We start from the raw sequence: 26,673 nt of genomic DNA on the forward strand, positions 1-26,673 counted from the left end.
TGAAGATAGAAGTAGCTACTCTATGGAGTAGGAAAAATATACTTTGAACTAATTTAACATCGGTGTTAAGTGTTCGTAGGTGTGAGTATGCATGTTGATATTAAAGAACTTACCGTCTCTAGCTGATAATTTTGTCAATCTTCTAAAAAAAATTATAGCCACAATACGGGAAGAATATACATGCCTGAAAAGTAATTGAAATGATTTTATACGACTACAGCAAAAAAAAAAAATCATACCTGGAATCTTCCGTGCTGGCCAACAGCCGGCTGAGACAAGTGGCTCACATCTCTCCCCCCGATTCCACCCTCCCACCATATCTCACCCTCCTCTCCTCCGCAAGAGCCGTGAGGGAAGAGAGTTGGAGCGCGCGGGCAAGCGCGGCTCACGTCCACAGGGCCAGCAACAGTAGGCCCCGCCCGCTCCAGATCCACACTCCGCAGGCAGCCGCCGCGGATAAAAGCGGCGCGCGCGCGCGCGGCCGTGAGGGAAGAGAGTTGGAGCGCGCGTCAGCGCGCGTGTGGTCGGGTAGCGACTAGCGAGCCGAGGAGCGCGCGGGCGATGGCGGCGGCGTCCGTGGCGACCGTGGCCTCCCCATCATCCCCCGCCTCCAGGCGGCGGCTGCTCCCCCTCCCCTCCTCCGCCGCGCCGACTCTCCTCCGGCTCCCTCCGAGGCCGGCCAGGCGGCTCCGGCGCGCCCTGCGGGTGCGGGTCGCCGCGGCGGGGGACGAGGCGGACGTGCTGCCTGGCCCGGGGGGCGAGGGGGAGGCGGCGGTGCCCGGGAGGCTGGAGGAGCAGCGGGACGAGCCGCCGCTCGGGGGAAGGCAGCTCGACATCGGAGGGCTCGCCTTCCAGGGCGACGTCGGCGGGGGATTCACCGGCGGCGGATCGGGCTCCGGGTCCGGGGCCTCCGGCGGTGGCGACGGCAACAAGATGCTGGACCGGGGCATCAACACGGCCATCGTGCTCGCGGCCAGCACCTACGCGCTCACCAAGCTGCTCACCGTCGACCAGGACTACTGGCATGTGAGTCTCCTCAGTTTCATTCCCTTATCCCTCTAGCTTATCCCATAAATTAATTCCTGATTAGATTCGGAGCCATGTACCGGCGGGCGTGTTGATTTGATTTCTCGGTATACAGGGGTGGACGATCTTCGAGATCCTGCGCTATATGCCGGAGCACAACTGGTCCGCGTACGAGGAGGCCCTCAAAGCCAACCCGGTTCTAGCCAAGATGATGATCAGTGGTGTCGTCTACTCCCTTGGTGACTGGATTGCACAGGTGCCTTCACACTTCAAATTTCCACAGCTACTCTACCACTACTCATAAGACGTATGTCATGTCCTGTTGCAACATCAGTGTGATTACTGACTCTGCTGTTTGTTTTTGCTGCTGCTGCTTATGCTTGCAGTGCTACGAAGGCAAGCCGATATTTGATTTCGACCGTGCTCGGATGTTCCGGTCTGGCCTTGTTGGGTTCACGCTTCATGGGTCACTTTCACATTACTACTACCATATCTGTGAGGTAACCATCGTTACATGACCTGCTTAGCTATCTTGTGCTTGTACATTCTAGTACAAATTGTCCATGTGGAGCGTATTTCAACCACACGAAAAGTTAAGAAAATTCTTAAGTTGATGAATTGACAAAACAAATAAAACGTGTTTTAATTTAAGGTGTTGAAGTATAAGTGGTTTGCCCAACTTTTCCCATCAGTTTGATTTTTAGTTTTGGGTTGGGGGGTAAACTAACTGGCACATAGCAGGCATCAGATAGAGCTCAACTAATCGGCACATCTATATGTATATCATTTTAATTTTTTTAACAAATTTGGAGAGCTAACATGCTGTCTAAGGCAGACCTGATGGAGTACATAATTTTGTTATGTTGACAGGCACTGTTCCCATTCAAGGATTGGTGGGTTGTCCCTGCAAAGGTTGCATTCGATCAGACCATCTGGGCTGCAATCTGGAACAGTATCTACTTCGTGGTCTTGGGTTTCCTTCGGTTGGAATCACCTACCACTATCTACAGCGAGCTCAAGTCCACGTTCTGGCTTATGCTTACCGTAAGGATTCATCTTCCCTGATTAAGTTTAATCAGTTCGCAGGGTGGGAATTGGGCAAGCATTAAACATAAGAGTTGTGCTTCTTATTTTCACTTTCATTATGAACAACCCATGGGCATACTGTTATACATATTGGCAACTTGAGTCTTAATTACATGAATTATTCATTTGAGACTATCCATATCCTTGGGATTAATTGTCGGACCTTTGAAAGTCTGCTCCATTGATAGTGGTACACGTATACTATATTTGCTCCTGGCTCTAGGCAAAGAATGATGACTTTTACAGACATAACATGTAGCATAATAACTCATAGTTATAACTGAACTTAAATAGATCATGTTGAACAATAATAGATCATGTTGAACAATAGCAGAACCATGTGTACTGAACCATCCTTATTGCTTTCCAATGTTTTAGCACTCCATTTAGTAACCCTTAATCGTTCTATGCCTGTGCTTGTACTACCCTCCCTCACTTCATTATTATGGAGGTTTTCAACTGAATACACAGCAGGGCATAACAATAACATACCTGTCTCTTGATGATGTTGTTGCAAATATTTGTAATACCAATTCTAGCTATTTTATCTGTCTTATTTCCTGTTCCGACAAAGTTGAAACTTTGTTTGGATTGTTGCAGGCTGGATGGAAGTTGTGGCCTTTTGCACACTTAATTACATATGGTGTGGTTCCTGTTGAGCAAAGACTTCTATGGGTCGACTGTGTGGAGCTTGTCTGGGTCACAATACTGTCAACGTGAGTATCATCATATTTTTCTAATATCACCTAACTATCGTGGCTGAACTTATCGCTCGAACCTTAATGTGCACTCTGTTGGCTTCTTGCCAGTTACTCAAACGAAAAGTCAGAAGCAAGGAATTCTGATGGTACCTCCACACCAGCTGCTTCAAAGGTAAAATATATCAAGCATTAAATCCGAATCATTTCAACGTTGCCATTCTTGTATTATCGTGTTAACACTGATAACTTCTTGACGTCCTTTCAGGACAACTCCAGATAGCAACCCCATAGACCTTGGAAAGCTGCTTTGCCCATCCATCACTTCAGGGGTTATGTAAAAATTGAACAATTAGCTGCAGCAACTCTGCAGGTGTAACCCTTTTTTTGTAGATATCATCCGTAATTCGGCTGAACTTCTTTCAGCTTGTTTCAGCTTATTCTCTCTCACAGAATACTATTGAATCAGCCGAAATCATCCGTAAGTGGATCAGCCGAACAGGCATGAAACATGAATTGTGCAGCATCTGCCATAGAATATCAGGAAGAAATAGCTGATGGAATCAGAGTTGGTCGGTGTAGCAAACTAGCAATCATTGGCGCGAGGTCCAATTTTTTTTCTGGTTCTGCACACTGCACTTCTCTGCTGGTTTGCAGTGTTAGAAGCAAGTGCTGGGCCTTGAGCACGAGCCAGAGAAACCGTGGAACAAACACCAACTTGTTCAAATTTGAAGCGCTGGTCGATACGCTCTCTTGTCTGACAATCACGGTTCCATGGCTACAATGTGCTCGGTTCGATTCTCAGCTACACTGGAGATGCTCTTAGTGATACTGGATTTCTGCAAAAGTAGCGAGACGAGCATTGTGATGGTAAACAATTAAGGAGGTATGGTGGTTTGCTTTCACTTGAATTCAAGTTTTTCTTTCACCCAAAACAAAACTTCACTGTACAACTGAACAAGCAGCAAAACCTCTAGCACGAGCACCTGAACACCATTATGAGATGTTTTTGTCCAGATAAGTTTCATTGGTCTCGGGCCTTTACATCGATATGATAGAATTACTCCAAAATTAACTAGTGTGTACATGGCCTACTTAATACTCTCTCCGTCCTAGAAGAATGCAATTCTAGAACAGTATCGTGTTTTAGTATATCAAGTTTGACCAATTATAAATATTTATAATATCAAATGGATATCATTAGATTAATTACGAAATGTATTTTTATAATAAATTTATTTGAAGCTATAAATATGAATATTATTTACTAGAAACTTGGTTAAACGTGAAACACTTTAACCGACATGCAACTCATAGTTGCATCCTTTTCAGGACAGAGGTAGTATAAAAGAAAATGGCATAACATCTGCTCCCTCCATACTTAAAAATAAAATTGTTTTGGACAAGACTTGGGTTAAACATTGAGAATATAAATTATGAATAACATTTAAGTTGTTGAGTTTGGAAATATGAAAACAATATGAATAGATTTGTCTTGAAAAATACTTTCATAAAAATATACATATATCACTTTTTGATAAATATTTTAAAAAAAAACAAGAGTTAAAGTTATGCTTTAGAGATCGTATCGCTGTCCAAAATAACTTTATTTTTTAAAGTAAGGAGGGAGTATATCTCTACCTTTCGAAACCAGGGTCCAAGCTCGACCATATTGAGGCACGTCACCTGGTTTTTTATGACCGTCGGATCCCCGTGTCAGCATTAATCAAGCCGTTGATTCGGGCAATTCAGCTCATTTGTCCTTACTCGCGAACCCTCTGCTCTTCCCGCCACTTGCGAACCCTCACGAGTTACGGCCGACGACCTCATCCCCTCCCACCCGTCGATCGACGTTCGCGTCTTTCTCTGTCTGCGCCTCCATCCGGCCGCCACGCCAGAGCACGCCCACCTCGCCTGCAGCACGCCACCGCCGTCTTCCCCTTCCGCGCTTCCCACCGGTCCACTGTGCTCCACCTGCGAATCCTCGCGAGCCCGCTCGCACGGCCGGGGAAAACCGGCGAGGCCACGAGGATGCGACCAGCCGAGGGGCACGCGCCTGGACGTTGGCGGTGGAGCCCGCGGCGACGGCGGCGCCCGCACAAGCCAGCTCGGCGGTGGCGGAGCCCGCACGCGCCTAGCCGGCGACGCCAGCATGACCGGGCTCGAGTCCTGGCCCTCTTCGCGGTGTGCGGCGGTGACCGCGCGTCTGCCGTGTGCCCGGCGGCGGTGGCAGCTCCCAGCCTCCCACACGCCGCAATGATCCCGGGCAAAATATGCGTTGGAAACACGGAAACCAATTCAAAATACGTATTTTGCTCGTTCCAAAAAAAATTGAAATTTGGTATATCCATGGTGCATACAAATATGTATTCACATGCAAAAATTAGGATGCAAACTCAAACTAGAAAAATTCATAAGAAAATGAGAAATTTAAGATGCATGTGCACTAGAAAACAAAAAATTTGTCTTTCAGTGACACTCACCTAAAATTTTGTCATTTTTGTATGAATTTTTCAATAGTGAGTTTACATCTCAACTTTTCCATGTTAGTACATATTTGTATGCACTATGGATGTGCCAAATTTCAGATTTGTTTTAAACGATAAAAATACATTTTTTCAAATTGGTTTCCAAGTTTGCACCTGAGTAGTTTCCACCGCATATTTTCCCATGATCCCGGCCCCGCGATGGGGAAGACAACAACAACTCAACAGCGTCGACTGCCTTGTGCGTCTGCTCGTCGTTGCCAGCGACCAACCAACTCAATGCTGGCATGCCTAATATTTCACGGCGCAAATAACTAGAAAACAGCATCTCTAAATTTCCAGCTAAGAAAAAAAACAATAACAAGGACAGGGTTATAGCGCGATCCGTCGCGCTCTAGGATACGGCGCGACCCCAGCCAACCGCGCGCGAATCAGCCCCACACGACATGTCCCTCCCCCACGCCTGTCCTTTCCATTTTCAAAATAACGAGCAACATGCAAATGTCCCTCCACCGCCCTTGTCCTTTGCAAATGTCACTTTCATCATGACGTCACCCTGATGCAGGTTAAGCAAACCCAAAACATTTATTTTAACTTTCTATAACTTTTGAAGGGTGCATCCATTTTTAATTCCGTCTGCACCGTTGTGTTCTACGTAACGAGACGAATAAAACTATATCACACTTGCATCTATTTTAAAGAATTTTATTCTAGTTGTAATTTATATACAATATGTGCTAGGACAATTATCAGAGTTACTACCATGTAATCCTGAAAGATCTTAAGTCAATTTATGGGTGGTATAGTACTGAAATCTTACATTCGAAGACAAGTATTCTCCAAAATACATGACAACTTTCTCATTGATAACATATTTAACTAGAATTAAAGAAACAAATTTTAGAAAATGAAATATTTAAAAGCAGGAAAATTTGAAGAACAACTAACAAGTATGATTTAGGAAGGCAGTCGAATCTGAAAGGGTGACCGAAAATAATGAAACTCATAACTCATTAAACTGAAACTAAAAGAAACAATGAAACAAAAACCTAATATATATAGGATTTAGGAAGGCATTTGAACCTGAAAGAGAAACTGAAACACAAAAACTGAAAAAATGAAACTCAAAACTCATTAAACTGAATGGTTGACTGAAAACTAAAAGGAACATTTAAACAAAAAATGTAAATGTTTAAAAACAAAAAAAATTGAAGAAAAACTATTACGTAGGAATGAAGATGACATTCGAAACTAATAGGGAAAATAAAACTCAAAACTCATTAAAATGAAAGGATAACTGAGAAATAAAACCCATAACTCCTTGAACAGAAAATAATGAAAAGAAATGAGACGAAAAGCTACACAAAAATTGAAAACTAATATGTAGAATTTAGTAAGGCATTCAAAACTGAAAGGGAAACTGAAACACAAGAACTGAAAAAAAAGGAAACTAATAACTCATTAAACCGGAAGGAATAATGAAAAATGAAACTCAGAACTCATTAAACTGAAACTAAAAAAAAAACACTACAAACTGCATGACCTTGTGTATTGTAAGTTTAATTTCAAAGTATAGCAAGTTATATTTGAACAATTGACAAGTTATTTTGATTAGCCCTAGCCTTGCACGTGAAGTCCACAGGCCTGCCTCTCCTGCACATGGGCCGGCCTTTCATTTCCTTTTGTATGTGGGCTACACGCCTTGGCCCTTTCCTCTCGCACGAAGGCACACAGGCCAGGCCGCACCTTCCACTCAAAAATAATAAAAGAAGGCCAGGCCGCCAGGCTACTCGTATGTGCAACCAAATAATTGATCGCACCAGATCAACTCAATCGAGTCAATAAAAAATAATAGTTCGCCAAGACTCGGAACAACCGCAGCTGGACCGAATTTTAATCTGACAACCATATAGCGCTGCACCGGCCAGCAACAGGTCAATAGATAGACCAAAGGTCGTACAAAAATATGTCCGGCACACAATTTCAGCAACTCACGTCAATCTCACAGATTAATAAAGGGAAAACGATGTTTTTGCCTCTCTCCAGAAGTTCAATTGTGATTTTACCTTTATTTTTTTAACTTTGTAATTTTACTCCTGTTATTTTGAAACGAAGGAGTAGTTTATCCTTGGTTTGGATGTCCGTTATTTAGAGGCTGATTAAGTGATTTAAAAAAAAATAAAACACATAAAATCAGATGTGAAATGACTGAAATGCCCTTATCACAGTTATCCCATCCGCACCGTGTCCACTCGTGCCTATTGGGTAGGGCGCGCGACATCGACGAGGGAGGCACGACCGGCGGGCTCGCGGCGCAGCGGGCGCGGCAAGGCAGGCGCTGCGGTGGGTGCGGCGACCGCGACGGGGGCGCGGTTGGGCGGGCGTTGCGACCGTGCGAGCTCGCGGCGCGGCGGGTGCCACTGGGCGGGCGTCGCGGCATGGCTGCTGGGCGTCGCGGCGAGTATCTATACATATTTTTTAGAATAGAGTATTTATACATACTTTTTGGAATGGGGTATGCATACATACACCACATCCTCCACGAAGATGAAGACGTTGTGGAGGTCATCTTGGTGGAGGATGTGATGTATGTATGCATACCCCATTCCAAAAAGTATGTATAAATACTCTATTCTAAAAAGTATGTACAGATACTCTATTCAAAAAGTATGCGTGCATCCGGGATCCATGGCAATTTTTGTATAATAATATACTACTCAGTTTCCTTCAACACGTATGTGTGCATACTCTTTTTGCTAAATACGTATAATATGTATGCCTGCATACTCCTCTTACCCATGTATGTAGACATACTCCCACTGAACACGTATGCATTCATACAACGCACAAACCGTGCTTGGTGGGACCCGCTAAGGGAGTGCGGCACCCTTACGTAACTACTCCTTAGGACTAATTTTTTTTCCATAGTGTGTGCGTTTTTTCTGATTTGATTGACTTAAGTTTCACTAATCACTATACCACCATAAATGGAGTTTTTTCTGATTTGATTGACTTAAGTTTCACTAATCACTAATCACTATACCAAGTTTCAGACCAGCGAACGGGGCATAGTTAAATTTTGGTGAACTTCTCATTGTCTAGCATTCACATTTCATCTACTTAGACTCTGTTCGACAGGACTTATTCTTGCTGCGGTTAATTTGTAGAACTGATTTGTTGTGAGAGAAAAATACTGTTACATGGTTGAAAAAAGTAGTCCTGATTTTGGCTTAATAGCAATCAGGAGATCTGTGAGCTACTCTGGAATTGTCTTGTGAATCGTTGGGTGAGGTAGTGCAGAACTTTGTATCAAGACGTGCAGAAAGTTAACTCGTTATGGAGTAACTTTTTTCATGTATAATGCTATTACCTATCTTTTGGTTCATATTTTATTATTGAGATGACGCAGTGGAGCAAACATTACAATGTATCTGAAGCACGCTTTTAAAGAACCAGCGCATTTCTTTGGTACTGCATGATTAGCTGGTCACTGTATGTTCCGTTGCTTCATCATTGTAGGTGAGATTGCAGTGGGTCTCAGTCCTTCCTTAATGAAACTGCATAGATTTTTTTTTTTACAGTTCATGGGTTTAAAAAAATGTTTAATATATATGACTGCACCAACACGACCTCCTCCTCTCTCTCTCTCTCTCTGTGTGTGTGTGTCTCTCTATGATCTAGCTTAGCATTGTCTAATATGAGATGTTCATGTTATTCTCATCTGTGCATTCTTGTGGCCCCTGCCATTTACGCTGCTCAATGCACTGTATCCTGCTGAGGCCTATTCAGTGGTGCAAATAAAATATTATTTGAATGTTGCTAAAAATATGAATTTGTCATACTCATCTTGTACACATTCAGATCCTAAATTCTTACTCATGAGGCCATGCGTTGATGCAAATTCCTAGATATGACAGAGTGAAGACAGTCACGATGGGGTGAGCATCTGGTTCCTATTGCTGTGGTGACAACGAGATTATCGGTGATGGTCGTTCATCGCTGGCCATTCTGTCACTGCCTACACATGGGTTGCAACGTGCATATGTTGGATTGGATTAGAAACATCAGTGAGGGATGAAGAAAAGAGGGTGCTGCAGGGGATTGAACTAGAGACACTGGTGAGGGAGATCCATGGCTTCATCCACTATTCTATTTCTTTTATTTAAAAAAATATACGATTTTGAATGGGGTGGGCTGCTGAACTTCTGGACCACCAAAACTGCTACATCCATTGATCTAATGTGATTCAATGTTATTTGTGTACCTCTTGAAGCATACAAATCCTGAATTTCATTGCCATGTTTGGATTGAATTTATGGTGTCTCCATGACCCAAGTAAATTAATTAGGGCCTGTTTGGATGTATGGTTTTCAGTTAAAAACCACTGTAAATTACAGGCCCAGATTTTTTTACAACCCACTCTTTAAAATGCTGTTTGGATGGATGGTGAGTTTACTAAGGCCTCTTTTGGAACGTGGGTTTTTTTTCTCTCGTTCCTACGTTTTTTCTGTGAAAAAATGAATTGATTCTTGTGAAATTCATGTATAATTCATGTGAAATTGCTGTGTTCCCCAAAAAAAAAGTCCTAAATTTACTCCCGTATTAGACCAAAACCGTTGGAAAAATATTGTTGCTTGCGAAGGTCTGGAAAATTATACGAGAAATATCGGGCTCAACTCGCCGCGCCGCCTCGACTCGCCTGAGGCACCGCGACTTCGCGGCAGCCGACAGATCAAGACGCGATTCATGAGACGCCGATCCAGACACGATTCATCTGAGGGGTGGGCGCATCGGCAGCGGCTACGAGCAGCAGCACTGACGACACACGCGATCGCATAACGCGGATCCACGGCGAGAGTTGCTCTGCGGCAACAAGCAAATCCATGGCGATTTTGAACAAATCTACTGTTCTGCAGGCCGTAAACGATCGTGGATTATTTACTACTGGCGAGTTTAGTGTGAGAAAAAAATATTATTTCAGCTTATGATCCACGATCGAGCAAATAGGCTGTTGATTAACATCTCTCCTTGCGTTCTCTGTGCTCTGATAAGTGCTGGGCTCGTTTTTCAGGTATCTTCCCTCTTGATCCCCATGTCTCCTTGCGTTCTGTGTAATCTCTGACAACTGCTGGACTCGGACTCGTACAATTTCCCTCGTGAGGCCTTGTTTAGTGGTACGAAATTGGAAAATTCGGATACTGTTGCACTTTCGTTTTTATTTGGCAATTAGTATTCAATCATGGACTGATTAGGCTTAAAACGTTTGTCTCGCGATTTCCAACCAAACTGTGCAATTAGTTTTTTTCATCTACATTTAATATTCTATGCATATATCGTAAGATTCGATGTGACGGATACTGTAGTATTTTTTGAGAAAACTTTTTGGAACTAAAATGTGCAAGATCCAGTGATCTCAGTGCAAAGAAAAGATACATCGGTACCCTAGCTGACCTTTCCTAGTACAGCATAGATAATAGCAATGACATGCTAGTTACTGTCACGGATGGTAGGATCCTATGTCTGTCGCACAGCAATTGCTATTCATGCTTTTGAGATGCAAAGCACAGCAATGCTAGCAATGCACTAGCTGATGCAACCATGCAAGCCGAAGTTAGTTTCTTAGCCGAACAACATTTTCCAAGTGTAAAAAGTATACGGTAGTATTCTTGTGCACAACAAATTACAAATGGAAGTGCTTATAATACATAACTCCCAAACAGGGCCTAAGAAACAAATTTAATTCCTGCATATCATTATAGTAATCAAAGGGAAAGGCTAGCGCCCGGACATCTAGATGGGGGCTAGCGTGTGGCGTGCCGCACGCCTGCTTCACATGGGGTCCCGCGCCTCTCTGTGTCCCACGCCCACTCCGTCTCAATCTGTGCCCGCACGGTTTTCTGTGCCTGCCGCTCGCGCCCCCTCCACACCCACGTGCATGCAAGCGGGTCCAGCAGTTGTAGTATGCGGCTGCTGCAGATGGGGTCAACTGCAACATGTGTAACACCATATCTACTTTACAACATATAGAAGAAACATTTACAACATACCTCTGAAACACGAGGGAAACACGTGTTGAAAACATATGCAACATCCGGATGAAACGCTTACCACATAAGTGTGAAACATATGCAACACCCATATAAACACTTATAATGTAAGTGTGAAATATATGCAACACCCAAAAGAAAAAAAGATAAAACACGTGCAACATCCGTCTGAAACAGCTAAAACATTTGGAATAGAAGCTTGCAACATACGTATATAGCTATTGCAACATATACACATCCCGATCTACTTTTGCAACATCCACATGAAACACATGCAATATGCATATGAAACATCTAAAACATTTAAAACATACGCTTGCAACACGCGCTTGCAACATACAAGGAAGGAAGAGAGCGTGAGGTGCAGCCGAAGAAAAGCCTGCTCTGGGTCTAGCCACTCCGGATCTCGTGATGTCACGAGCTGAGGTCGAGCGTCGCGATGCTCGGCGTCGACAGTGGCCACGACCACCTAGTGGGGATGGCGGTGTCGGCAGCATCTCGACGCGACGAGGGACGGGGCATGACGCAACGAGGTGGAGTGGGCGTGGTGGGGGGATGGAGCATAGCGCGGTGGCAGACGTGGCGCGGCTCGACGCGGGATTGGGGCGCCACCGTGAGGCGGCTTGGGGCGAGCGAGCGGCGCGGTGCCGCAACGAGTGAAGCGAGGAATTGGGGATTTCTATCGGCTGTCGCAGTGTAGATCGAGTAGATAGAGCAGAGAGCGTAGATGGGCCTATTGGGCTGGTCGCTGTAGCAAGCACGAAGTAGAGCATCCGATTTTTTTTATGATTCCATGTTCTGTAGAATTACCGAGAATCAAAACATAATCTCTTCATCACAATTTGTCCCTGTATGCTACTTTATTGCATTGTAATTTTTCACAATTGCAAAGCACGGGCATTTATTAACATATAAGATACAAAGCAAAAATAATGTTGATGGCTGAAAAACAACCAACATTTGTGTTCTCATGTACCTTTAGTGTATCAATTCTAGAATGAATCTACAGTATCAAACAAGAAACAAAAAGTTAAAGATGTAAGTATGAAAAAAACACAAATTATTCACCTAATAATGAGTCTCGGAATACAACAACAACAAAGCCTTTAAGTTCCAAATAAGTTGGGATAGGCTAGAGTTGAAACCTAGCAGAAGTATTTGTCAAAATACTCTTGCCATCGATATTGGATCTCATCCTCCTTCACCAAGAGATGCTCCCTTTCATCCTTAATGCATTTAACTTAGTTGAAGTCCCTTGTCTTTGCCACCTATAAATGTCATTCTCTCCTTCCTTCGTACTCAAATATTGGTAAAGATCCTTGTACGCTCTACCCTTTGTCACACCTACAGCTCGCTTTGCAGTCTTCTTTGCCACCTTGTACTTCTCTATGTTGTCCACTCTTGTCATGGTACAAGCGTCTATAACATTCTTTCTTCTCCTTAATAGCCCTTTGGGCTTCCTCGTTCCACCACCAAGTATCTTTAGCCTCGCCTCCACTTCCTTTGGTTACTCCACACACCTCTGAGGCCACCTTTCGAATGTTGGTTGCCATCTTCTCCCACATGTTGTTTATGTCATCTTCTTCCTTCCAAGTGCCCTCTTTGATAACCCTTTTCCTGAATATCTCTGACGTCTCCCCTTTCAGTTTCCACCACTTTGTTCTTTCAATCTTAGCTTGTTTTTCTCTACGGGCACGCACCTGAAAACGAAAGTCTACCACCAAAAGCTTATGTTGAGAAACAACACACTCCCTTGGTATCACCTTGCAACCCAAGCATGCTCGTTTGTTCTTTCTTCTTACGAGGACAAAATCAATTTGGCTAGAGTGTTGTCCGCTACTGAAGGTCACTAGATGAGATTCTCTCTTTCTAAAGAAAGTGTTGGCTATTATCAGGTCAAAAGCTATCGCAAAGTCCAGAACTTCCTCCTCCTAATTCCCACTACCATATTCAAAACCTCCATGAACTGCCTCGAAACCTACGCTTGTAGTACCTACATGCCCATTAAGACCTCCTCCTATAAAAAGCTTTTCACTACTAGGTACAACTCTAATTAAGCCATCTAAGTCTTCCCAGAACTGTCTCTTAGCACTCTCATTGAAGCCTACTTGGGGGGCATACGCACTAATTACATTCAAGACCATATCAATAATGACAAGCTTGACTAAGATAATCCTATCTCCTTGCCTTCTCACTCCCACCACACTATTCTTGAGGCTCTTATCAATCAAAACTCCTACTCCATTTTTATTCGCAACTGTCCCTGTGTACCAAAGATTGAAACCTGTATTATCCACCTCCTTCGTCTTCTGACCCTTCCATTTAGTCTCTTGAACGCATAATATATTTACACGCCTCCTAGTCGCAGTATCAACTAATTTTCTTAACTTACCTGTAAGCAACCCTACATTCCAACTACCTAAACGGATCCTAGTTGGTTCAACTAGCTTCCTTACCCTTTGCACCCGTCGACTCAGATGCGAAGACCCTTGCTCATTTTTTACTACACCCGGGCGCCGATGTAGCGCGCCACTAAGGATGCGACGACCCGATCCTTGCTCACTTGACACCGTGCCCAGATCGCGACACGGCGCGTCGCGGGGGTGACGACCCGGCCCTTACTCATTTAACACCATACCCGGGTTCCGATATAACGCGTCGCTAAGAGGGTTACGCCCCAACGGTTTTCTTTCGGGTTTCATCTCCATTAGAATGGTTAGATTTAACGTTGGCTCACCACGCCTATCACAACCATCCTCCTTTACCAGGACTTGGGACCTGCTATGTTAAGACAACATAGGCGGAGTTAATAAGTCTCAGAATACATCGTTCAAACAACAAAAAGTTAAAGAAACGTTGGATGAAAAAAACTGTAGGGCGAACAGATGAGGGAGGCAAGCCAAATGCTAACGAGGCTACAATATAAGACAGAAAAATAGCACCCCTGTTTTCGCCGTGGTCACCATTGTCATGGGAACATCAGAAAGAATCTTTTTTTTTATAATAATACACCACACATTCAAAATTAAAACAGAAATGCTATACAACACACATGTGTTTTAGCAAAAAAAAAAACACATAGATTTTTTCTCTCCCTTCCTCTCTTTTCAACCGTCTTCTCGGCCTATACACATGCTCGGCCTATACACGTGCACTCCCACAGTGACATGACCAACTCAGCTCCCACAAAGGACCAGTGTGCTAGCCAACCGAAGGACCGCCCGTCCTATACGCATATACACATGCAAACCAGAGGACTACCCGTCCAACGTCCAATTTGTCCTTGCATAGAAAAAAAATTATTTCTTGTGATATATAAATCTATGATCTTGTGATTTATAATTATCTGGAGATAGAAGAAGGCTAGAGGTAGAAGAAAGATGAAGGCTGTTGGATTTTAATTCTATAGTGTAAAAAAATTCATGTATTAAAACTGCATAAAACACATGGTTATGTGGTAAACAGACTCTATATTGTGATATTAGTTTGTTCCCGTTGCCGCACATGCATAATCCTAGTCTAAAAAGAAAAAACCACACTTCCACTCTCATGAGACATGACCAAAACAAAAGCATTTCTGAACAGCTTAGGGCCTCTTTGGCACGACTTATGCCGGCTTCGACTTCATCTATTTTGCGCAAATCAAGGCACTATAGCGTAAAGCCGTTTTATAAGTCAGGGTTAAAATGAACTAGAAGCCAGAAAAAACCAGTTTTTCTTGCTTCACCGACTTTGGCTTCACCGGTGAAGCCATTTTGAATGAGCCGTGCCAAAGGAGCTTTAATAAGTGTGACCGTAAAGGCAGCAAAAGTAGGGAAGCCCGTAGCATGCGTCGGCACCTGCACACCTGTACTTTACTGATACGAGGCTTTCTTTCTAAACCATGACATCTATACAAAAGTATACCGTAGAGCTATGAAGTTTAAGTGCAACTGATACCATTTGCAAAATGCTGCGTTCTATTCGCGGCCTTCATATCTTGGAGCACGGATTTGGCTGCCAATTTTTTGGCGTCAAGCTTGGTGAGGCCTGTCCGAGCGGCCTTGTATGTAATCCCTTTGGTCTGTACTTCTACGACCACCGAGGATACTCGGTCCTCACAAGTTACCGTGTACTTGATACTGCACGTTGTGGGATCACAGAATTCATGAAGCTCTTTGACAGGGTCAATCTCAAGAGTGTCGGGGGTGGCAAGAGGTTCCAGTAGCCGTTTCATGCTTCTCCAAACAACTTTTTTGTCGTGCTTGGCATCAATGTAGATTGCACCAGCGATAGATTCAATTACATCACCTAGAACCTGCATGCATGTAAATAAGCAAACGATTAGGGTCCCAGAGTACTTGAAATTTACTATTGTTCCTCCCAAAAAGGAAATACAATGGGTGAGATATTTCTCAAGATTAATCAATATTTGTCCCTTGTTACATTGTGTTTTAATAGTATTACCCTCCACCTATGGAGACTATGTTTGTTTGTTTGGATCATAGGCTTGTCAAGAAACAAAATATTGTTTTTAGTTGGGTTAATCAGCTTTACATCGAACACAAAACATAGCTAAGATTGCCAAGGTCGGATGTGTAGCTCCACAGCAACCAGATGAGAAGTTCAAGACCTGGCGGGGAAGGCTTCCTGACGTGTTAAATAGCTGGACGAATGGGTTTCAACTCACTTGTTATCCTGGGATGTTCCTGGCTGTACGGCATTGTTTTAACAGTGCTGCCCCAAGTTTAACCTTGGTCACACGACCCTCACTCACAGAGCAGGCCAAGGCGTGAGCCACTATGGCAATAAATGCCCCTACTTGTTAGCTGATTTGTAATAACCAAAAATGTTTCCTGGTTAATGATACAATCAAGTTGGTTTCTTATTAGGAAGTCCTGTAAAGGACTAACCATTTAACCGTTAATGTTTCAGGCTATTCTGAAGGATTTAGTCAAAGGTGAAAAGAATCTGTAACTGAGGGAGTCTAGCTGGTTATTGCCACTCACGCTTGAGGCCAGGTTTTCCCCCAACACAGGCAACAGAACACTAAAAGTGCACTATTAAATTATTAATGTGCTACAAGTTACACAATATTAGACCATTAGCACCTAGAAGGAACAAACAGTCAAGAAGACGCACCTTGGGTAGACAGATGCCAGCTTCCCAACCATGTGATGGACCTGAAAATGACTGCCCAAACTTGTCGAGGTAGTCAGCCATCCTTTTGTGCAGCGCTGATGACGAATGTAGAATATGCTTATGTAATCCTGCTTTAACCGCTGCATGAGCATAGCAGCTATTGTTCACAGAAGCAGATCTCAGATCTGTCAACAGTTCTGGAGTGCATTCAGGGTACTGATGGTAGAAATAATCAGTAAAAATATGATCTAATACAGCATCTCCAAGAAACTCGAGCCGCTGCACAAGTGCACAAAGCTGTAAGTAACTCAATATAATGGTTACCTGCTGCTTGGTATAAACTTTGATAGTATCAAATTTATTATAGATTATAGATGACATAATAATTAAGACGAATATTCTTTTTCTGTGGAAATAAAAGGAAACAATAAAACGTTATCTTTGAGATACTCTTTCTTCTAAGGGATGCAAGATACAAATTGCACTGTGCAAACAAAAGATGCCCTGTGTAGTCATTTAAGACAAAAGATTATTATTCAGCTTATCCAATGTAGTCCTTTCTCTGTACCAAAAAAACATGTCACTATAGCTTGTTAAACAAGCTTAAGTTTAACCAAGCTTATAGAGAAGATTGCCAACATTTATGCCACCAAATAAGTAAAACTATGAAAACATATCTAATGATGAACCTAATGATACTTTATTTGGTGATCTGAATATTGGTATTTTTTGTATAAATTTGGTGCTCCCATGCAGCATTATCCCATTATATACAAAACAGCGATATTTTAGGCACTGACAGAACAATGCAGAATGCACTCCCATTACAAGTGTAACACTCAGAAATGAAAAACTGCACCATGTGATTCAACATAATTCAACTTGAACATCGTATTGAGATTCCCAATAGTGTATTTCATTACCTCGTGCTTTCAACTTGTTTTTACTAGTCCACTTAGAATACAGAACATGCAGTTCAAGTTTGTTGGTGTTTTCCATCCACTGTTAGGAGGCTATGAATTATATTTCTAGCCTAAGTTAAACTATCTTGCAAAACTTCCTCGATTATGCTTTCTGTGCTGTCCTTACAGGGTCAAACTGAGGGTAGTATCCAAGAGGGGAATTAAGTTACAAGTGAAGAGTGTCAACTGAATGAGCATTAGTGCTCTTGCCCTCGTGGATAAAATGAAGGAGCATGGGTGCTAGAGGAGTAATCCCATCCTGCCCCAAGACAGGATAAAATCCAGGGGCATTTGGTAGACTCCCCCTGAAGACAATAATGCTTTTAATAACAAGTCACCCATACATATAAATAGAATATTTGTTATTCTCAACGGCCTAGAGGTTGGGGTACCCCACAGCACTCCGATTTTCATCTCATTAAACTAGGTTGTAACTGAATAAGAGAATGCAAAGTAGCAATTCATGATATACTCACAACAGTAATAATACTGGATTTAAAGCCTCTACACTGAAATAGACAGGGAACTTTTGGAAAATAGATAGAAATTAACGAAGCTGAAACAGAGAGGTGTTTGGTGGCTTCTAGACCAACCTGATAGCACGCAGTAGTGCCAGCAATCTGATATGAACCATGTGTCAGTGCTTCCATCAACAATGATGGATCACTGAAATTATAGTCAAGCATTAGCTCCAAACTTCTAAGGTTAATGAGTTCTTCCGGCTTGATTGTAATTTTCCTTTCAACTGGCATTTTGTGAAACCCTATATCCATTCCTAAAGATTTTAAGAAAAGATATGCTGCCTGCTCACCAGCAGCACTAAGATATGCCCCAATTAAGGCTTCAACTGAATCTGCGATTCTCTTACTTTTCAGCTTCCTCAGACTCCTACCACATAAGTCATACCCAACCCCTGGAATAGTCCACGTTTCAGGGTTGAAAGCTTCGCTTCGAATGTATCCCTGCAATCAAAGCAAAAGGCACAACAAATGCAGAAATGGTACAGATAAACACACTGTACAACAAGAAAAGGCAAACAATTGACAGGACCAAGTTTTAACAGAGAACATTGAGACACATTGCGTTAGTGGCTGATTGGTAAAGAATTATCTAAACAGCTTTTTAATACTTCAGCCAGGTTTTTAATGATCACCAGGCTACTGGTAAGCATGTCGTTGCCAAAAAGATTTTTATGGATACAGGCATGCAAAAATAACTGAAAATTGAATAGACACCACAAATGTGCAAAAAGAGTAAATTTACGGACTGTGTCAATGTTTTAAACAATTTTGATTGGAAGGAATATTTGGATAACGGATATGGGAGGACCTGGATCAGTGATTCTCAACAAAAACCTAACACACTAAAAAAATATTAGGCTCTGTTTAATTTGTGGAATTGGATTGGATGAATTCAAATGAGGCTCCAATTCGAATCTAGGAGGAAATGACAAGTTGACAACGGGCTCAAATTCAATTCTTCTGTCTGGTTACGGAGGAAATCGCTGAATAAAAATCACATCAAATCCATTCCATATGCTGTTTCTTTCCAAAGTTTGAAATCAAACAGCATGAAAAATGAGCCTGCAGGGTGTGGAGGCTTGGGATCTGGTGCAGCTGGGCATGGATGTGCGCTTGACAAGCCATGAGACCATGAACTGTTCTTGTCCATGTTCAGAGCCAAAGACCTCAATGCGCATGACCCAACGCTGTATGGGAGCAGCAGCAACTCACGCAAGGGCGGCATCAAAGATGCGCCCATGCTTACATACACAAGCAACGACACCAAAGCCGTGCAATCTAAGTCTGTCTGCTAGGAAGAACGGCCAGCTCCATGATGCCTGGCCCCAAGCCACACGCCTACACCTTTTCCTGGTCTGAGCGCCAAAGAAGAGGAACAATAATCCACAATTAACGACAGCAGCGCAAGCCTCAGCCCTGGAAAATTCCAGTCAACAACAGCAGTGCGGCCTCCACATGGTTTTCATTGACTTGGAGAAGGCTTATGACAAGATAGCAAGAAATGTTATGTGGTGGGCTTTGGACAAACATAAAGTCCCATCAAAGTACGTGACCCTCATTAAGGACATGTGCAACAATGTTGTGACTAGTGTTCAAACAAACGATGGTAACACAGATTACTTCCAGATTAAAATTGGACTTCATCAAGGGTCAGCCTTAAGCCCGTATCTCTTTGCCTTGGTAATGGATGAGGTTACCAGGAACATACAAGGGGATATCCCTTGGTGTATGTTGTTCGTTGATGATGTAGTGTTAATGGATGAAAGCCAGACGGGAGTAAATAGGAAACTAGAGCTATGGCGGCAGACCCTTGAGTCTAAAGGTTTTAGATTGAGCAGAACTAAAACCGAATACATGAGATGCGACTTTGGCGGAGGAGGAGGGAGATGTGAGTTTGGAAGGTCAAGTAGTGCCTAAGAAGGATGCCTTTCGGTATCTGGGATCGATGCTACAAAGGGATGGAGATATTGATGCGGACGTTAGCCATAGAATCAAAGGGTGGATCAAGTGGCGACAAGCTTCTGGCATTCTCTGTGACAAGAGGGTACCATAAAAGCTAAAAGGCAAGTTTTATAGAACGACGATTAGACCGGCTATGTTGTATGGAGTAGAATGTTGGCCTACAAAGATTCGACATGTTCAACAACTGAGTGTTGCAGAAATACGTATGTTGCAATGGATTTGTGGTCACACAAGAATGGACCGAGTTCGGAACGATGATATACGTGATCGCCTAGAGGTAGCACCAATTGAAGAAAAGCTTGTCCAACATCGGTTGATGTGGTTTGGCCATGTCCAAAGGAGACCTCCAAAGGCAGCAGTACATTGTAGAGTTCTAAGCCAAACTAATAATATGAGGAGAGGTAGATGAAGACCGAAATTGACATAGGGGGGGCAATAAAAAGAGATTTGAAAGCTTAGGATATACTTAGAGATCTATGTTTGAATAGGAGCACTTGGAAAGCAGCTATTAAAGTGCCTGAACCGTGACTTGGGGCTCTTGGTGGGTTTTAACTCTAGCCTACCCCAACTTGCTTGGGACTGAAATGCTATGTTGTTGTTGTAACAGCAGTGCGGGCCTCACTGCCAGTGACAAAGACGAAGCAATGGACCAGGTGGTGGCATTGATTGGATACGAGCAGTGTGTGCTCGAAGAGGAAGGAGATAGTTGTCAGAGGCAGACAGAGTGGATGTCGCTAGCAATTTCGCCAGCAGTGGCCTAAGGCCAGACTGCTGGAGCTCACTGGAGATGGAAGTTGTCTGGTGTCTGGTTGTACAGACAAGGAGGCTAGGTGGGGTGCTATTCAGAGGGTTAGAGCTCGGTATTGATAAATCTAGAATTTAGTTGCACTCAAGTGATGCAATCAGACTCCAATTCTAATTAAGATTCTATGCTGAATTGCTGATCCAAACAGCTGCATTCAGAACATTGTTTTTGAGGCGCTGCGGCGACGCGTGGCGCTGTACCCCCTTCACAACACCTAGGCGTTCATGGCGGACGCCTAGGCGACGCCATACGATCATCTTAATATATAATGATACTAAAATTCAGAAGCAAATCATACCTTAATATTGCCAAGTCTTAGCATGTAATACCATAATAAATAATGCTACCAGAGTGCTAGTGCACAACGTAAAGTAGCAAAATAGCAAATCTGAAATCTCTCATCACTCAATAGCCACAAATTAGTCTCTAATAACATAACATAACTTAATGACTAGTGCTGCAGGGAAAGAAACAGAGGAAGAGGGAAAGAAACAGAGAAAGAGAAAGAAACAAAGGAAGAGGAGGGAAGCAGGGCTGCAGAGGAGACCAGAGAGGAGGCCGGGAGCATAGGAGGCGGACGGGTAGACGGTCGATGGAGGCAGGCGAGCAGGTGCGGACGGGCAGGAGCTGCAGGTGCGGTGAGGACGGACCCCTGGTGGACTCGAGCAGCCAGGAGATGCAGGGGTAGACTCACGGGAGGTGCGCGCGGCCGGTGGACTCGAGCAAGGAGCGGCAAGCCTCCGCCTCCGCCTCTGCCGCCAAGAAGCAGGGCCGCCGCCTCTTTTCCTCTCCTCTCTCCGTGAAGCTGCAGCGGCCCGCACCTGCCCTCGAGCAGGAGGTTTGCCGCGCAACAGCATATATGCGGTCGATTCCCGCCCTTTTCCTTCTAGCGCGGACGCGATGCGGTCGATTCCCGCCAGTTTTCATTGCGTCCGCTCGATTCCCCGCCCGATTCCGTCTTCCTCTCGACTTGCTGCTCCGGCGTCCGCCACAGGCCTCTAGGCGCTCGCCCGACGCCTTTCCACGCCTAATCTCATATGGCGGACGCCATACGCACGCATGCCGTGGTGACCCCGACGCCCAGCACCCTGGGCACGCCTTGTCGCCTAGGCGACGCCTCAAAAACAATGATCCAGAAAATTCCATTTTCAAATCAACGATTCTAGGACCAACTCATGTAAAACAAACAGGACCTTAGATTTCCAAACAAGAAAAAAGATCAGGTTAAGTAAGAGTACCACAAGATTGTTACTGCAGGCCAGCTCGCATAAAGCTGCATTTGAGATCAAGTTTTTCTTCATCTTGGTTAGCGTGCCTTCATGCTGATGTCTGTATTTGCTAAAGAGGTGTTGAGTTGTAATATACTTGAGGAAAGAATCCCCAAGTGTTTCTAATGATTCCTGTGAAAATTCCTCATTGCATTTCTTTGCTGTTAGTGCTTCCAAAATCTGCAAGCCATTCAACGAGGGGTTAAAATAAGAAAACTCTTGTACAGACAATGCACATAGGAGAATATTCATGCTCTGGTGACAACAAATGATGTGCCACTATGACATTCCAATCTTCACTGAAAATTTACAAAGAGAATATGAAGCAGCATGCACTGCATCTTGATCAGTTAGATACTCCAATCCCAAATAAGTGCACTAGAAAGTCTTATCTCTGATGTCAAAACCTTTTTAGATTCAACCATCAACAGCTAAATAATCATATAGATTGACTTGGTAAGATCGACCTTCCTAGATTGGGCATGAAAATAATTTTATATTGTAAAATTATATTAAAAGTATCAATAAATTTCTAGTTCCTATTTGCAAAGTCAGAAACTGAACTAATGGTAGCACTCATAAAAAAATAATCCCAAGAGGACAAAACATAATTACAAGTCATTTCAGAAAAAGAAACTTTATGACAAGAACCAATGCTACACGATGCAATAACATCTGAAGAATAAGGGAGCAGAACCTTTATTTTCACAATGTAATAGACTAATAAAACAGTGTATACGGGAAACCAATAGCTCTGTTCTCACATCTAGAGCACAACAAGCTAACTTAGCAGCTACGCCCTCCATTCCAAAGTATAAGAAGTTTTGGTTTTTCTAGATTCATAGCATTTTTGCTATTCACTTAGATATAGTGTATGTCTAAATACATAGCAAAAATAGAGTACATAGATAAGATCAGAAGGGCATTCCTGTGGAAGGGTCGAAACGAGGCAAAAGGTGGGCATTGCCTCATTGCCTGGCCTAAAGTGTGCCACTCCCGGGAACTGGGTGGCCTTGGGATAGCAGATCTAAAGTCCCTGGGTATTGCCTTAAAAGCAAGATAGCCATGGCTTAAGCGGAGTGCGCCCAACAAACCATGGGCAAATCTGCCTATCCAAGTCAGTAAAGAGGTAGCTGGCCTCATCTCTGTGGCAGTGATAACAGAAGTAGGAAGCGGATCTAATACGCTTTTCTGGAAGGATAAATGGCTGGATGGCAAGGGAATTCAGGACATAGCACCTCTGGTTTTCGCACTGGTACCCAAAAGAAGATCAAACAAACGCACTGTGCTGGAGGCTCTCACTGAGGAGAAATGGACAGAGGATATACAAGGAGAAATCTGTATGACAGCCTTGAATCAGTACCTAAACCTTTGGGATGTCATGAATTCTGTGGAGTTGAATGAGAACATTCCTGATAAGCACATCTGGAGGCTATCTTCATCGGGTAAATATACAGCAAAAAATGCTTATGATACCCTATTTCAGGTAGCAATCTTCTTTGAACCTTATGAGAATCTGGAAATCCTGGGCACCCCCCAAATGCAGATTTTTTATGTGGTTAGTTGCTCACAACAGATGCTGGACGGCGGACAGATTGGCAAGGAGGGGGCTCCCCCATCCAGAACAGTGTGTTGCGATCAACAGGAGGAAACTATTCATCATTTGCTTGTGGGCTGTGTATTCTCAAGAGACTTTTGGTTCTCCCTCCTGCTGCATTTTGGATTTGCATCACTTGCTCCACAACCTACTGACCAATCCTTTGATGAATGGTGGAGAAAAGTTGATAATTCGGCTGGTGGAGATTTGAGGAAGGGTCTGAACTCTCTAGTCATTTTGGGAGCCTGGAGCATCTGGCGGCACAGAAATGAGCGTGTCTTCAATGGTGCAGCACCAAATGTTAATATGGTGCTGGCTTTGGCAAGGGAAGAGGCCCATTGATGGAGCCTGGCAGGAGCTAAGGGGATCTCCCTGCTCACTGCCGAAGGAGCAGTCTAATGGACTGTTGTAGCGGTCGGGTCGTCATTTTATTTTTTAAAACGGCGATTTAGTTTCCTTGTAGTAGTGGGTGGTTGTGTGTGTGGGTCTAGGTCTATGTATGACTCTCTTCTTCTATTAATACAATGATACGCAGCTCTCCTGCGTGTTCGAGAAAAAAAATTGTGTATCTAGAAAAGCTTAAATGTCTTCTAATTTGGAATTGAGGGAGTACATTATAAAACATTATGGATTATGGATGTGCATAAAATAGAAAAATTGCAATAGAATTTAACCTTTAATGTGGGAATATCGAACTGCTTCATGCTTGGACCCAATTGCATTTTCAAATTCATAGAAAGAAGCATACATTGGATACGATACATTATAGAAGGAACTAATGTGAAGAAGCGCAAAGTATTTGCTGACACCGGCGTCATGACAACTATGCACAGTTCGGGTGGCAATTCAAACACATTTGTACTGCTGCCTTCTGAAACAGGGTAATGGAATTAGTCATCTAACAAACAAGTTATTTAGTTAGAATATTAAAAAGCTAAATTAAAAAATATATAATTTGAACCATTAAAACTTTTATTAGTACAGGATATTACAGATATTCTGGCCCACAACTAGAATTCAGCCAACTAGTCTACCCGACACAAAACCAGACTTGCAACTCTTTCATCTTCTATCCTCTAGCCAATGTTGCCCGAGAAACCAAAAGACCATTATATACTCATGGAACCATATCCCACAAGTCAATTACGCTAGCTTTTGCAACTGTGAGGCTCACGTCTAAGAGAAAACAGTTAAGAAAAGGCACAGGCCCATGTTCAGTCTTCCCATCTCCCAGGATTTGAGCACAAACAATTTGATACAGCACATGGTATAAATACGCAGCACGAAGGATATGCCAACAGGCACAACTAAATACTCTTCTCAAGAGAAAGGAACCTTTTTCTTTTTTATAGTTGCACTTGTGGAGGAAGTTCCGCACTTTCAGAAGTCTACTGGCATCCAAGAGAGGTTGATCTTCACATTTTAAATCAATGCCATGCCTGGAAAATGTAAAACAAGAAATAAGATACATAAAGACCATTTCTACAGCTTATGGGAGCATGACATAAAGAACACCAAAGGAAAGACAAACTTATACCTTTCCTTAAAATGGGTTTTGTAGCTAAGAACACTCCCATCACTTTTATGCAGAAGCGAATTAGCATTCAAGTCAAGAAACCCAGAAACAGCATAAAAGAAGCCATTATGCGGGGTACAGACAACAGAATTTTGAAGCATGCCCGGGCAGAAAGGGCCACCTTTTGTCTGCACTAAACCAGTACCTTTACAACAATGGCTGTGTCTAATATCCATATTACTGTCTTCAAGAATTTCTGAGGCTGAGAATTTGATGCTGCACCAATCAATTTTTCCAGAAACTACAGGCAGAAGTAGGTACACAGCTCCAGGAGATACTTGCATTTCAAGTAAACTCTTAATAGAATTGCTGACTTCCAAAAGATCATTACTAATAAGCAAAGAAAGAATTGTTGTCTGAAATCTTCTGGCGACAATTACCTGTGCAAGAGTGGTGTATTCATAATGAAGGGCCCAAAATACATCTATGAAAGAGACAAAGAAAGAATGGTAGACTACAGAACAAGATTGTATGAAGAGAAAATCTACCTGTTCCTGATTTAGATGAATCACGCCAACATATCTTATGGTAAAACTCAAATAATCTTGCATACCCCACAATTTGAATGAGTTCGAGATGAAGTCAGATCCCATATCGCACTTTACAGCTAATACTATCTCAGCTGGAGAAGTCATTTCAGAACAACCTTCCAGTGAGATCTTGTAGCAATAATATAAGCCACGACGACAAAAAGACAACCAATTATCCATTAGTTGTTCTGGAAAGTAGTCAGGTTGCTCCTTTTTGTATTTGTCCACAACTACATCACGAGAGTTAATACAGTCTTAGTATAATATACCAATTCAATTGCATGTCAAACTGATTACCCACCTGGAAACATGGACCAATCAAGGGTGTGTGTACTTTTGACTTACTAGCCTAGACATTTCAGGCAGGGATCAAAACGGTGATGAAAATTCCCAACAAGAAAATGGTACCGTTTGCGATCCTAGCCATACACAAAGCTTTACATTTCTAATCACTCACCCCTAAATAACAGTTACATTGGTAAATGTGGAAATTCATAACCGACTAAACATTGTTTCTGTAAAACTTATATGTTTCTGATCGGTTTCATCCCTGATTTCAGATACACTGAAAATATGTAAACAATAAGGATAAACTTGGTAAAATGAAATAGAAAATCCGGCATGCGCAACATAATATTTTACAATGAGCTAACACTATCATGAAGAAGTATGGATCATGGTATATGCTGATATTGTTTGCGCCTGAATAGACAATTCTACTTTTATGCTGAACCTACAAATTGAAGTTTTCTCTAACTCCGGCATACTCACTATAAGGCATCTTTTGAACTTGTAAGCACGAGATGACTTTAGCTAAAATAATAGTCTCTCTCAAGACATACCACTCCCTGCCCTACCAGTCTACCACTCACCACAGTTGTGCCCTATGCGTGATCCCACTCTCCAAAATTGCCCAAAGTCCTAAGATATGTGCATTTAGTTTAGAAGCTTTGGTTAGTACAACTATAACTCAGATAAATAACTCCAT

General features: G+C 42.9%; 2 protein-coding genes across 5 annotated transcripts in view; one reads left to right on the forward strand and one right to left on the reverse strand.

Annotated features, from left to right (window-relative positions):
- Positions 1-349: 349 nt before the first annotated feature.
- On the forward strand, positions 350-3,250 carry LOC136520333 (uncharacterized). Of its 2 annotated transcripts, XM_066513802.1 has the most exons (7): positions 352-1,026; positions 1,142-1,282; positions 1,413-1,526; positions 1,897-2,070; positions 2,713-2,828; positions 2,922-2,985; positions 3,079-3,250. In XM_066513802.1, the coding sequence occupies exons 1-7, from the start codon at positions 562-564 to the stop codon at positions 3,091-3,093; spliced, it is 1,089 nt and encodes a 362-aa protein (XP_066369899.1). In that variant the 5' UTR covers positions 352-561; the 3' UTR covers positions 3,094-3,250. The 2 variants fall into 2 exon arrangements, 1 of the variants encoding a protein (XP_066369899.1); XR_010775225.1 differs by lacking the exon at positions 3,079-3,250 and having other exon boundaries at positions 350-1,026; positions 2,687-2,828.
- Positions 3,251-15,045: 11,795 nt separating this feature from the next.
- The window catches only part of LOC136520387 (endoribonuclease Dicer homolog 2a-like), a 30,739-nt gene continuing 19,111 nt past the window's right edge, over positions 15,046-26,673 (reverse strand). For 2 of the 3 annotated variants that reach the window (XM_066513892.1, XM_066513907.1), the window contains exons 13-20: positions 25,644-25,915; positions 25,117-25,535; positions 24,915-25,018; positions 24,254-24,450; positions 21,953-22,162; positions 18,020-18,388; positions 16,465-16,743; positions 15,046-15,640 (exon numbers count right to left, since the gene is read on the reverse strand). In XM_066513892.1, coding sequence (XP_066369989.1) covers positions 15,266-15,640; positions 16,465-16,743; positions 18,020-18,388; positions 21,953-22,162; positions 24,254-24,450; positions 24,915-25,018; positions 25,117-25,535; positions 25,644-25,915 — 2,225 coding nt within the window. In that variant the 3' untranslated portion in view covers positions 15,046-15,265. The remainder of the gene's footprint in view (positions 15,641-16,464; positions 16,744-18,019; positions 18,389-21,952; positions 22,163-24,253; positions 24,451-24,914; positions 25,019-25,116; positions 25,536-25,643; positions 25,916-26,673) is intronic. The other variant, XM_066513899.1, reaches the window with a different exon arrangement.

The sequence above is a fragment of the Miscanthus floridulus genome, chromosome 2, assembly GCF_019320115.1.
Source record: "Miscanthus floridulus cultivar M001 chromosome 2, ASM1932011v1, whole genome shotgun sequence".
NCBI classification, from domain to species: Eukaryota; Viridiplantae; Streptophyta; class Magnoliopsida; order Poales; family Poaceae; genus Miscanthus; species Miscanthus floridulus.